General features: G+C 38.5%; 1 protein-coding gene across 1 annotated transcript; it reads left to right on the top strand.

Annotated features, from left to right (window-relative positions):
* The first annotated feature begins 408 nt into the window (after positions 1-408).
* Positions 409-10,691, top strand: OSTC (oligosaccharyltransferase complex non-catalytic subunit). The gene is made up of 4 exons (XM_061191170.1): positions 409-627; positions 4,290-4,383; positions 6,072-6,269; positions 10,372-10,691. Exons 1-4 carry the CDS (start codon positions 489-491, stop codon positions 10,388-10,390), a joined length of 450 nt encoding a protein of 149 aa, XP_061047153.1. The 5' UTR covers positions 409-488; the 3' UTR covers positions 10,391-10,691.
* The last annotated feature ends 844 nt before the right edge of the window (positions 10,692-11,535 follow it).

Genomic DNA, 11,535 nt, shown 5'->3' with positions numbered 1-11,535 from the left:
GCAACGTAGGACTTTCTCAAGCTCTTGAAAAACCTGCTAGTAAAAAAGGCAGCGCTTTCCAAACGTCCCCATTCATCTTCTGGCTCTGGGAACTTACAGCGTCCTGCGTCCAATCAGCTTCCAAATCCCCAGCATCAGCAAGTGGGAGGGGCTCAGATCGATCCTGGTCCTTCTGCTGCTCCGGCTTGGCCACGTCTGAAGGCCTGCAGGTCCTTGAAGGTACAGAAATCACCTGTTTATTCATTGGTTATAACTGAGCTTCTTACTCAAATTTATGCTTCACAAGACTCAATAATACATACTTTTAAGTCACGTCACTTATCCGTTTTTATAGTTTCTTCTTTTCTTCCATGGGTGTAAACACTGCCTCCGAGCGTTGCGGACCTGCCGTTCCCTTCCCCGCGCACGCGCCGGGGGAAGAGCGGGCGGGCCTGTTCCCGGGGGGCGTGTGGGACTGGCGGCCGACCGCTGCCCCTGCCGCCACCAACATGGAGAGTTTGTACCGAGTCCCGTTCTTAGTGCTCGAATGTCCCAACCTGAAGCTGAAGAAGCCGCCCTGGGTGCATATGCCGTCGGCCATGACGGTGTACGCTCTGGTGGTGGTGTCTTACTTCCTCATCACTGGAGGTAACGGCCTGCCTGGGGCCCGAGAGGCGCTGAGGCGCGGAGAGCCGGCCCGCCCCGGGCGCTCGTCTGTTCCGCTCTCAGCCCGGGAAAGCATCGCTCTCCTCTCGATCTTTTCCGAGGGTGGAGGGAAACTCTGGGGTCCCGAGTGTTAACGGCCCAAAGGTTTATTTGCCCTCACGCCCTGTCCTGTATCTTGAGGGGGCTCCTGTTCTCGCTCCCATTGCCTTCCGTTTCCTGACCTCTTAGCCAGGCGGTCCGAGCCGAATAATATATTTTTCAAGCCCAGATTGTTGCTCTTTTTATTGCATGCCGTGAGTTATTTGACAAAGGCCCTGGGAAAATCTCTTTTGGCCCATTCTGCTTCCACGGTTGGTCAGGAGGGTGTGGGACTTTTACCTTCTCTTTGTCTGCGGTCCCTGGAACTTTGGAAGAGATTTGACAGCCTTTAGGTTTGTTAGCTCAAACCTAAGGGTTCGGTGTTGCTTTTGCCCCGATCAACAATAAATATGAATGTAATCTTTCGAAACCACAGTTTTGATAAATATTTGAGATTGGAGATAGATTTGCAGAAGGTATCGCGTATTTTAGAGAGTGGAAGTTGAAAATTTAAAGAATAAGGGAAATAGCATTACCTTTGAACACTGCATTATTTTATCCTGTCTTTTGCAAAAGGGACGTCGCTTTGTATAGTGGTGAGTTGGCAATCCGGCTACAGTCTTTTCATAGCTACCACCCTTTCAAGCCGCAGTTCCATGATTTACTCAACACTGCTACTGCACTTTTAGATTTTGGGAAGTGGGGTACTTAATTTGGAAATGATAAAACTAAAGCTCCACAGGTTAGGGACAGCAAGAGCAGCTGGTTCTATTTTGAAGGGAATAGTCAGACATCTTCATTTTCATAGATGTCTTGTGAGAATAGTTGGCGCTGAAGAGGGAAGTATCTGAAATTATGCAGGCTTAGTTCTAGGATGAACCTTTGGATTTACCCTCCTCCCAAATCTAGAATAGTGACAGTTAACTTATGTTCATTTAAATAAATTACGTTTAAAATATTTTTTATGTTGGTAAGATACTGTCCTAGCATTGCATTAGCATTCACATTTGCTCAGCACGTTAATAGGTGCTGGATTGAATAAACAAAATTTAAAATGCATGTGGCATATTTTTTTTTTTTATTAAGTCTTCATCTGCTAGAAATCTTTCCTGTAACCCTTACCTCCCTTGGAGCCAGGGCCTTTGCTGGGTGCCTCACAGTTTTCATTCTGGCCACTTTTTCCATCTATGTTTGTAATGGGGAGATTCTTTGCCCTAATTTCTGGGGGAAAGTGAAAGGACACCTTTTAGTGGCCAAGGCCATGAGCTGTCTCATACAAGGAATCGGTTTTGCCACTGGAAAGGAGTCTTCTAGAAACTGAGTGTACCTTTATAAATAAACAATATTTATTGCTGAGAAATATTCATCAAATAATGTATTGAGTTCCTGTTAAGTTCCAGGCATTAGGTACTGGAGGCAACAATGAATGAAACAGATAAGGGCCCTGCCCTCCTGAAGCTTATAATGTCATTGGTTGAGATACGTTAAATATCACATAAATCTTTCTCCATTACGTTATTTTTTCCACTGCAAATTTCCATCAGTGCACTGAAGGAAAAGAACAAGAGGTTATGCGAAAACAATCAGAGTTAGGAACATCATTTACATTAGAATGTGTTTCTGAGGAAATGACATGTTAGCCAAAATTTGAAAGATTGGGGGAAAGGGTATCTAGGCAGAGGGAAAAGTATGGACACATGCGGGACTGAGAGACCAATTAGGTGGGTTTTGTAGTTGACTTAGAGTAGACAAGGTTGGTGGCACTAGAGATGGAGGAATGTATAATGAAAGATATTTTGGAAGTAGATTCAGTGGATCTTGATGATGATTGATTGGATGTGGGGGGAGAATGACATGTGAAGGAATTTTCCTGGTGTCTAGTTTGAGAGCACCAAGTAGGTGGAAATGTCATTTTCTGAGACTAAAGAAATGAAGTTTTTTTGGTTGGGAATGGTGAACCCAGAGGTCACTTTGGGATATATAATAGTTGGACATAACCAAATATAATTAGTTGGATATGTCAAGTTTGCAGATAGGAGTCTAGAACTGAGAAAATAGGTTTGTGTTGAAATTAGTCAATAACAAGTGTTTTCTGAACTCCTCCCATAAGCCAGATATTGAAGAACATAGAGTTTCTATTCTTAGGGAGCTTACATCTAATTTTAATAGTGCTAACGTGATCCAGTAGGTGTTGGCACATTGAGAATCATTAGCATAGTAAAGCCCTGGGAAGGGATAAGTTCAGTTGGAGAGAGAAGGTAGAAAAAGAAGAGGATAGTGGATCGAGCCCTAAGGAACTCCGAACGTTTAGTGGTTTTATAGCAGAGGAGGCTCAGCTAGAGAGGTAGCAAGAAAACACGGACAGGAGTGTCACGGCAGCCATGAGAAGCCATCTTTTTAACCACAAGAAAATGGATTTAGTAAACTGGATCAAGCACTGCTAGACCTCCTAATATGAGAACTGAAAAGTGTCCTTTGAATTTGACAACATGGAGGCCATTAGCCACCTGAGCAAGAGTAATATCAGTGGTGGCAGAAGCCAGATCGGAGTGAGCTGATAAATGAAGGATAGGTGAGGAAGTGGAGACAGAGAGTTAACCATTTTTTTTTTTTTTTTTCTCCAGAAGAAGCCTGGCCCCCTTTCAAAAAGGAAGCATAGAAGTAGAATGTTAACTAGGAGGATCTGGTGTCAAGGGAAAGTTGATGTAGGGAACAAGAGGTTGAAAATACAGGAAAGAGAAGAGGTAGCCCATGGAACAAAGTCTCTGAAATGGGGGACGGAGTCCTTATTATTGCAAAAGGGATCCCATGGTGATAGGAGGAGGGACTCTTCCTCTGTTGTAGCTGGAGGGAATTCCGGAGGTGAGGATGGATGCAGGTTCCAGTTTGTAGATTTGGTTTGGGGGGGCGGGGGTGAGTTAGGGAATTCCCAAGTGATCATTTTGTTAGTCAAAGGTGAGGGAGACAGTCTTGCTGTGCTTAAGAAAAGCGGGAGGTGGGGATGATGGAAAACAGTGAAGATAAAGAGGAGACGTTGACAGTGGGAGATTTGAGAAACAGTGTTGATGGACATTAGCGTAAATGATCATGATGACATTATGACATAATGATGGATATTAACATTAATGATTGTGAATGTCTAGTATTGGCAGTCTGCCTAATGGTGTGATTTTAAAATGTCTCATTTTACTTTTAAGCGAGAAAGTTTCTCTAGTTACCTCTTAATTTAAAGAAACAAATCCAAGTATACGTGGAACATTTTCTTGAACTAAAAATAGCCTTTAATGTTAAATCTGCTTTATTGTGGAGTCATTCTTGAATTTGAAACAATACTGAATGAATTTCTTTTATGTTTTGCAAGTCATTCTAAAACACTGAGTTGAATTTCTGAAGATAAATTCTGGTTTATCTGAAGTTTAGGAGGTAAGCTGGGCCTCATTTGATTATAATAATACATCAAAGCAGTCCTATTGAAATATAAATGAACCTTTAGAGACAGATAAAAACTCTAAATCTATTTTAAAATTAGGAATCCGATCTAATCTATGTTGTTTTCTTTCATTTAGGAATCATTTATGATGTTATCGTCGAACCTCCAAGTGTCGGCTCCATGACTGATGAACATGGGCATCAGAGACCAGTAGCTTTCTTGGCCTACAGGTAAAAGATATCATTTTGAATGATTTGGTGGTGGGAAGGAAGATTGCTGAGGCATGCCTGCTTATTTAAAAACACAGTGCAACCTATTGAGTGCATCTGTATTTAGACAATAGCTGTTTTAAAATGCTAAATTCAGAGATTGCAGGAAGTGGACAAGAACAAGAGTAGAAGTATATTATTTATGTATTCACTTATTAGGAAATAAAATATTTCACAATGATTGACATGATCACTTATTTAAAGGAGGGTATCAGTTTAAAATTCATTTATAGGCTGTTCTGGGGTCAGCAAACCACAGGTACCTGTTTATTTGTAAGTAAAGCTTTATTGGAATTAGGCACACCCATTTGTTTCTGTACTATCTATGGCTGCTTTCAAGCTACTGTGTTAAGTGTGATACAAGCCATATGGCCGGCAAGCCTAAGATATATACAATCTGGTCATTTAAGAATAAATCTGTGGACCCCTGGATATACTATTACATAGGAAAAATAATTTTTGAGACTTGGGAGTTCCATGTAGGCAGTGAACACCAAAACAGTGTGGTTTGTTTCACCTGAGCAGTGCTTATTGTATTGCCTTATACAATCCACTTGGTAACTGTCTACCTAAACATAGCTATATGTTTGTATTTACACTTAGGTTAGTGGTATTCCATGCATAGAATATTCCTGGAAAGATTACTGTGATTCTCTGTGGAGAGGATCTGGATGACAGGAGATCTTGATGGCGGGGAGACGTTTCACTGTCTCGTCATTTGAGTTTGAATTTTGAAACTGCTGCATGTATTGTGTTTTCAATTAAAACAATTAGTTTAGCAAAAATATATATACCTTCTTTATATGTGCCTATGTATAAATCATATCTTTAACGGAGAAATTTGCCTTTTGGGGTCCATGAGCTCTCAGAATTTGAAAGGTCTTCATCCCTAGAAAAATCAGATACGTGTATATACAAAAATTTAAGGGTTTATAGATTGCTGGACATCTTTGTGGGGTTCATGAAGCCTTAGTTAAGAACTTGCTTGCTTTTAAAAAGTTCACTTTGAAACAAGAGATTTATTAATTATTAAAACTCAGGAAACATTAACCAATTCAAAATTAATTTGAAATTGATAGTAGAAATTTAAATAGCATAATTTTCAAAAACTAAAGTTCTGGGTAAAGGGTTCATGTACATATATTAGTTGGCTTTTTAAGCTAATAATTAAAATGTATGAGTATTGGGAATTCCCTGGTGGTCCATTTGTTAGGACTTTGTGCTCTCACTGCTGAGGGCCCAGGTTCAATCCCTGGTCGGGAACGAAAATCCCACAAACTGTGCGGCGTGGCCAAAAAGAAAAAAAAAAAAAAAAATGTATATATATGAGTATTGGTTTTACATAGGCAGTTGTGTTAGTTGAAGTCTGAAAGGTTTTTTTGAGCATAAGCTCCATGAAGACAAAGATTTGTGTCTGTTTTGTTCATTGTTGTGTCCCCAGAACCTAAATAGTGCTTGATACGTAATAGGCTCTCAATAAATATTTATTGAAATGAATAGCCAGAAATATGGTAAAATAGTTGTAAGGGTAATAATAAAAAATAAGCACAAAAATGTTTTAGCAGAAATAGGAATTTCAGTCTAAGGAAAAAGCTTTTTATTTTTCTGGGAATTTTCATTTATTGTTTGCTCTGGTCTTTCTTTTTCAGAGTAAATGGACAATATATTATGGAAGGACTCGCATCCAGCTTCCTGTTTACAATGGGAGGTTTAGGTTTCATAATCCTGGACCGATCCAATGCACCAAACATTCCCAAGCTCAATAGATTTCTCCTTTTATTCATTGGATTCGTCTGTGTCCTATTGAGTTTTTTCATGGCTAGAGTATTCATGAGAATGAAACTGCCGTAAGTTATTAAGTACTTTGTGTCATCAGCAACTTAACTTGCAAACTGATAAAATAATTACCTGGATTACATAAAATCATAGGAGATTTAATTTAACCCTCATTTAAACAGATGAAAATTTCGAGAACCAGAGAAATTTGTGACTTGCTCAAGGTTATAGCTATAGTTAGTAGCAAAATTGAGACGAATAGGTCTTCCTGACTGTTATCTCCATACATGTTCATGAGAAAATCCCATTATTTTACTGTAGCATCAGTGACCACTGACTGGAGACATTTCTCTAAAGGGCTTTTTGGTTAATCTGTAACATATGGAATTCCCATAGTAATAATAACAGTAAGGAATACTTTCGAGCCATTAATTGCTGCTGCTCTTTGAATATTGATATGAGGAAAACCCACTAAGCATTGGACAGGAAAGGAGAGTTACTGCCTCTCCAAAAAGATGGGGAAAGGATTTCATATATATATATATATTCGATTATTTTGATTCAGAAAACGAACACTATCTTTAGAACAAAAATAAATTGGTTTTATGGCAACTTTTATAATTCTGTTTTGAGGTCTTTCATTTTAAATGTAGATGAGTCTGATCACATTTCCCTATATTCTGATTTCACCTGTGGATACGTTAGTAACTACAGGAACTTTGGGCAAACATATCATACCAAGATTAGCTCTTAGAAAATTCATTTTTTAGGGAATATGTTAAACATCAAGTGTCAGCTGTACTGATTTCTTAAAACTGATATTTTCTGATTTTATTACGAGACAGTAAAAGGGAAAATAGGCATGTGTTTGAATTACACAAGTTCACTTGTTCTATGGCTTAACCTGTCCGTGTCTATAACACATCTGGGGTAGAATGGACAGACTTTCTAGAAAGTCACAAATACTTCTCCTGCACTCATGTTCCCATCTTAACCCTGCAATGTGGGACAAGAGAGCAGTGCTGTTTGTCAGCTGAATATCTGTGTGGCCATGTGGCTCCATCAGACTGCCAGTGGCTCTTATTTTTGTCCTGGGAAAAATTTGGGGCATTTGTTAAATTGTACGAGGACAGGGACTCCAGCCTCCTCTTTTTGTTCCTCTTTGTTCTACCCTTGTTGCCAGAGGTATACCAATAGAAGAGTCTGAAGTTTTTCATAGCAAAACAGGAAAAGAGGAGGCTCCCAGAGAGGGTAAAGAGGCTATTAAAAATTAATAATGAAAACAGAAAGAACGTTTGGAGGCATATAGCAGGACAGAAGCAGTGAGCTGGTTTTGTCCATAGAACCAGATTTGTTCTCATTCTGCTTAAGCTTCCCATTCTTCCTTAAGGTTTTAGGTCTTCTCCTTAGGCTGTGTGTTTTTCTTTTAGCTTGAGCATTTGACTTTTAGGATAACAGAGCTATCTACTGCTTACAAAAAGGTTTTGAAAAGTGTTTAATTCTCTGGATTGCTTCTCTCTTACTTTTGCAATTATTTATGTAAACATTTGTCTTTTCCACATTCTATAGGCCAGTTTCCAAGATTGTTGACTAAGATAACAATAGGAAATAAGAAATAAGAGTATACTCTCTGGGTTTTGGGTGTAAATTATATTTAGATATAGTCAAAGCAGAACAATAGCCTAAATAGAAAATTGCTGCTTTCTGTAACTTGCTGTGCAGCTAAATCTAAGATTTAAATTTTTAAGAGGAAGGACTTTATGATCCCCTCTTTGATATGATTTCTCATCTACAGCTCCTAATGCCTGGTACCTTGGGTGTGGACTGGGGAGAAACAATGGACAGTTTGGGAAAATAAGGGAAGCAACAGTGTTGCATTTTCTGGAATATTTGCAGGCCCCAAAAGAGATGATGGGCCAGGTCTGTGAGCCTACATATTGCACATGATAGGGGTGTGGTTAGTACCACCAGCAAGAAAGGGATGTGTCTTCTTGCGCATACATTCTCTTTGAGGACCCATCATATATAAGCAGTTTGATATATAATAAATGGGACAGCAGCAACAACAAAAAGTAAAAAACATCAGTAACCATGAGTTTTTTCAGATCAAATAAGTTGCTAACATCTCTGTGCTATAAGATGCTTCATGATAACTTCCAGGGTTGCACACTCACAAAGAATCTGATATCACCTTTAACAAGAGGTACCTTTAAAAAGGAGAAAACAATAGCAGTGAAATGGTACTACTAGCTTTATATTTTCTGATTTATGCTTTTTAAAAGACCTGATGTATTCTCTACTGATATAATTTTGCATATTAAAACATGGCTTTATTTGATGCATAAACATAGGTCATATACTAATTACAAGGAAGCACAACGTATAACTATCAAGAGATAGTCCAAAAGTGCATGTTCACCTATCGGTATACGCAGATGACAGGCAGCTGTCTCTAAAGAGTCCTCAGTACTTTTGTTTCATAGTGTGAGCCAGCTGTTGAGTAATTTCCAGTGGTGCAAATATTAATGGACACTTTCTTAAAATCTTGAACTTTTTTTTCTTGTGAAGCTTAGGTCTTTTTTTGTTCTTGCTGTTAGAATTATCTGACAAAGATTTTATTTTATTTTTTTGTAGGTTTAATCTTTTTAAAAACATTTTTATTCTGTATTGGAATATAGTTGATTTACAATGTTGTATTAGTTTCAGGTGTACAGGTGTAAAGTGATTCAGTTATATATATACATATGTCTATTCTTTTTCAGATTCTTTGCTTGTGAAGCTTAGGTCTTAAAGTATGCCTTTTGTGAAGTATCCGGCATTACAGTAGCAAATTTATGAGGCAGTCTTCAAAGTCGATATATACACTGAGGCTTTTTATTTTTTATTCAATTTTGGGGGGAGAAGTATTGGTTGTCTCAGAGTTGTGACAGTGGTTGTGTGAGGTGAAAGTTCTCTCTGTACTCAGTGTGGATTGGCCAGGCTGCTAGAGCAGAAGGAAAGGGATAAATGAGCTCTAAGGAGATCACGTTGGCTGCATGTAGACCCAAGACCCAAGGGAGTCAGGTGAGGCCAGGAGCTGGAAGGGAGGAAATTCTTGAGTGTCTGCTCTGTGTCAGGCACTATAGTAGATCTCAACCCTATGAAGTAGTTTTTTGTGCCCACCTTAAAGATGAAGAAATTTGAGACACTGAACTAATAATAGCTAATGTTTGTCAAGTGCTTATTACCATGAATAGCAGTTACTGTATTAGTAGATTCTCTTATATAATCCTTAAAATCCTTTGACATAACTCCATTTTATAGATGAGGAAACTGAGTGACGTTTGCCCATTCGTGTTAGGCTTACCCACTCGTGTTAGAGGCAGGATCAAAAGGAGAGAAGTTCTAAAGGCATCAGCGGGGACAGGGTGTATTCAACCCTTTCTTAATATGGATAGTTTTACACAATCTTTCTATTTTTTCCTTGATCCTGGAGATCCTAAATAATAGGTTGCAAGGATTTATTGCAAAAGAAAAAGTTTGGAACTTTATAAAGCAGACTTTTAATACTTTAATTTAAAGGGGATTTCAGGGCCCAACTTGTACATTTAGTAAAAGGATTTCCTATTTGAACAGTGTGAAGTTTGACTTGCTCGACAGCTATAGCTAATGCCCCCTGCCTGCCATCCAGACATTTCCTAAAGAAACAGAGGTGCAGGGCAGACGCTTCTGCACACTGCTTCCGGAGGGTACGAGCGCTCGCCTCCCAGGCGTGAACAGCTCCTGGTCCTCCTACTTTCTCCTTTGGTAATATTAGGGTTTTCAGGAAATCTAAACCAGCTTCTTTCCATAAAAAGGTTTGTGATGTTTGTTGCAATTGTGAGAGTCCAAAGGAAATTGATTCTGGCTCTTTCTTTGACTTTTACATAACATTTTTTTCTCTTTACTTTTTTTTTCTCATCCTCTGTTGTTTAGCATATTGGTTTGTAACTTTGTCCTTTGAGGGAGAAGGATAATGGAACCCAGACCCAGTACTCTATTTATTGGGGGGCAAGATTTGAAAGAAGAACCATAATGAGGAATCACACAATTATATTTTCAGATTGTCATTTGATTCATCATAAAATTTGTTTGGGACACTTTGAAATGTTGCTTCCTTTTCACTTTTTGTGTTTATAAATTTTATTTTTACAGGGGCTATCTGATGGGTTAGAGTGCCTTTTGAGAAGAAATCAGTGGATACTGAATTTGCTCCTGTTAATGAAGTTTTAAAGGCTGTACCAGTCCTCTGATATGAAATATGGAAAAGGATGAAAAGCAGCAGAAAAGAACATCTAGTGAAAACATAGGAAATGTATTATAGCTTGGACTAGAGTGTCTTCTTGGTATCAGAGACAAGCTTATCAGTATTTTTTCCTGCTGGCCTATACTGACATACCAACGATGTTAAGTGGCATTTTCTTCTTCTTTTTTTTATTTCTTAAAGAAAATATACTTCATTTCTACAACTATAATATTGAATAAAGTGATTATTTTTTACAAACCCCTTAACATTTTTTGGAGATGACACTTCTGACCTTCAGAAATTAATGTAAAATCAGGAAGTGAGATCCCATAAGCTGAGAACTCTGGACAGCTGATCAGCTTTACCTGTGGTGCTTTGCCTTTAAACAGAGTGTGTGACAGTGCATCATTTCAGATATGTATGTAAGACTGTTTCCTGAACAATAAGATGTATGAAAGGAGCAGAAATAAATAATTTTTCTAATTAACACCTTTTTAATTTGTTTTTTGATTAACTGATTGTATTAATCTTTGGTCTATAATTATCCACTCCCATCTTGTGACTGTCTTAAGCTACTGTTGGTAGCCTGAAGTCTCCAAGTGTAGTTGGCAGGATGCCTTGTGAGGTAGCAACTCCATATCCCTATAAATATTCAAGCACAGCCTGTACATTTATGTCAGTGTTGTTTTAAATGTGGTTGTGTTAGATGACAGTTCCCTTCAGGCATTCATTTGCAGTAGTTAACACAGTTTTGAGCACATAAAAACATCTGTAGACCAGTCTGGTCTTCCCTTAATTTCTTCTAGCCAGGTCTTTTGGTTCTCCCTTAACTGGCCATGGACTTCACTTCTCTAGGGCCTCTTTAATTCTTACCCCATGATCTCTAAGTTTACAGTAAAATTTTCTCTCAGGTGGGTTTTTTCGTAATTCCAAGGCTGATCTAAATGTAGCTGTTCATTAAATTAAAAAGATTCATTTATTTATTCAAAAAGTTTTGAGAACCTATTATATGCCAGGCAGCACTGAGGATTATAGGGATGAGTAAGATAAGGGCTCTGTCCTCATAGAGCTTA

The sequence above is a fragment of the Eubalaena glacialis genome, chromosome 5 (assembly GCF_028564815.1).
Source record: "Eubalaena glacialis isolate mEubGla1 chromosome 5, mEubGla1.1.hap2.+ XY, whole genome shotgun sequence".
In the NCBI taxonomy this organism is placed as follows: domain Eukaryota; kingdom Metazoa; phylum Chordata; class Mammalia; order Artiodactyla; family Balaenidae; genus Eubalaena; species Eubalaena glacialis.
This window is presented reverse-complemented; position numbering and strand designations above follow the sequence as displayed.

Coding starts and splice junctions, on each gene's coding strand:
- OSTC (XM_061191170.1), top strand. CDS start 489: ATGGAGAGTTTGTACCGAGTCCCGTTCTTAGTGCTCGAATGTCCCAAC. Junction 628..4,289: donor TTACTTCCTCATCACTGGAG/GTAACGGCCTGC, acceptor TCTTTCATTTAG/GAATCATTTATGATGTTATC. Junction 4,384..6,071: donor GTAGCTTTCTTGGCCTACAG/GTAAAAGATATC, acceptor TTTCTTTTTCAG/AGTAAATGGACAATATATTA.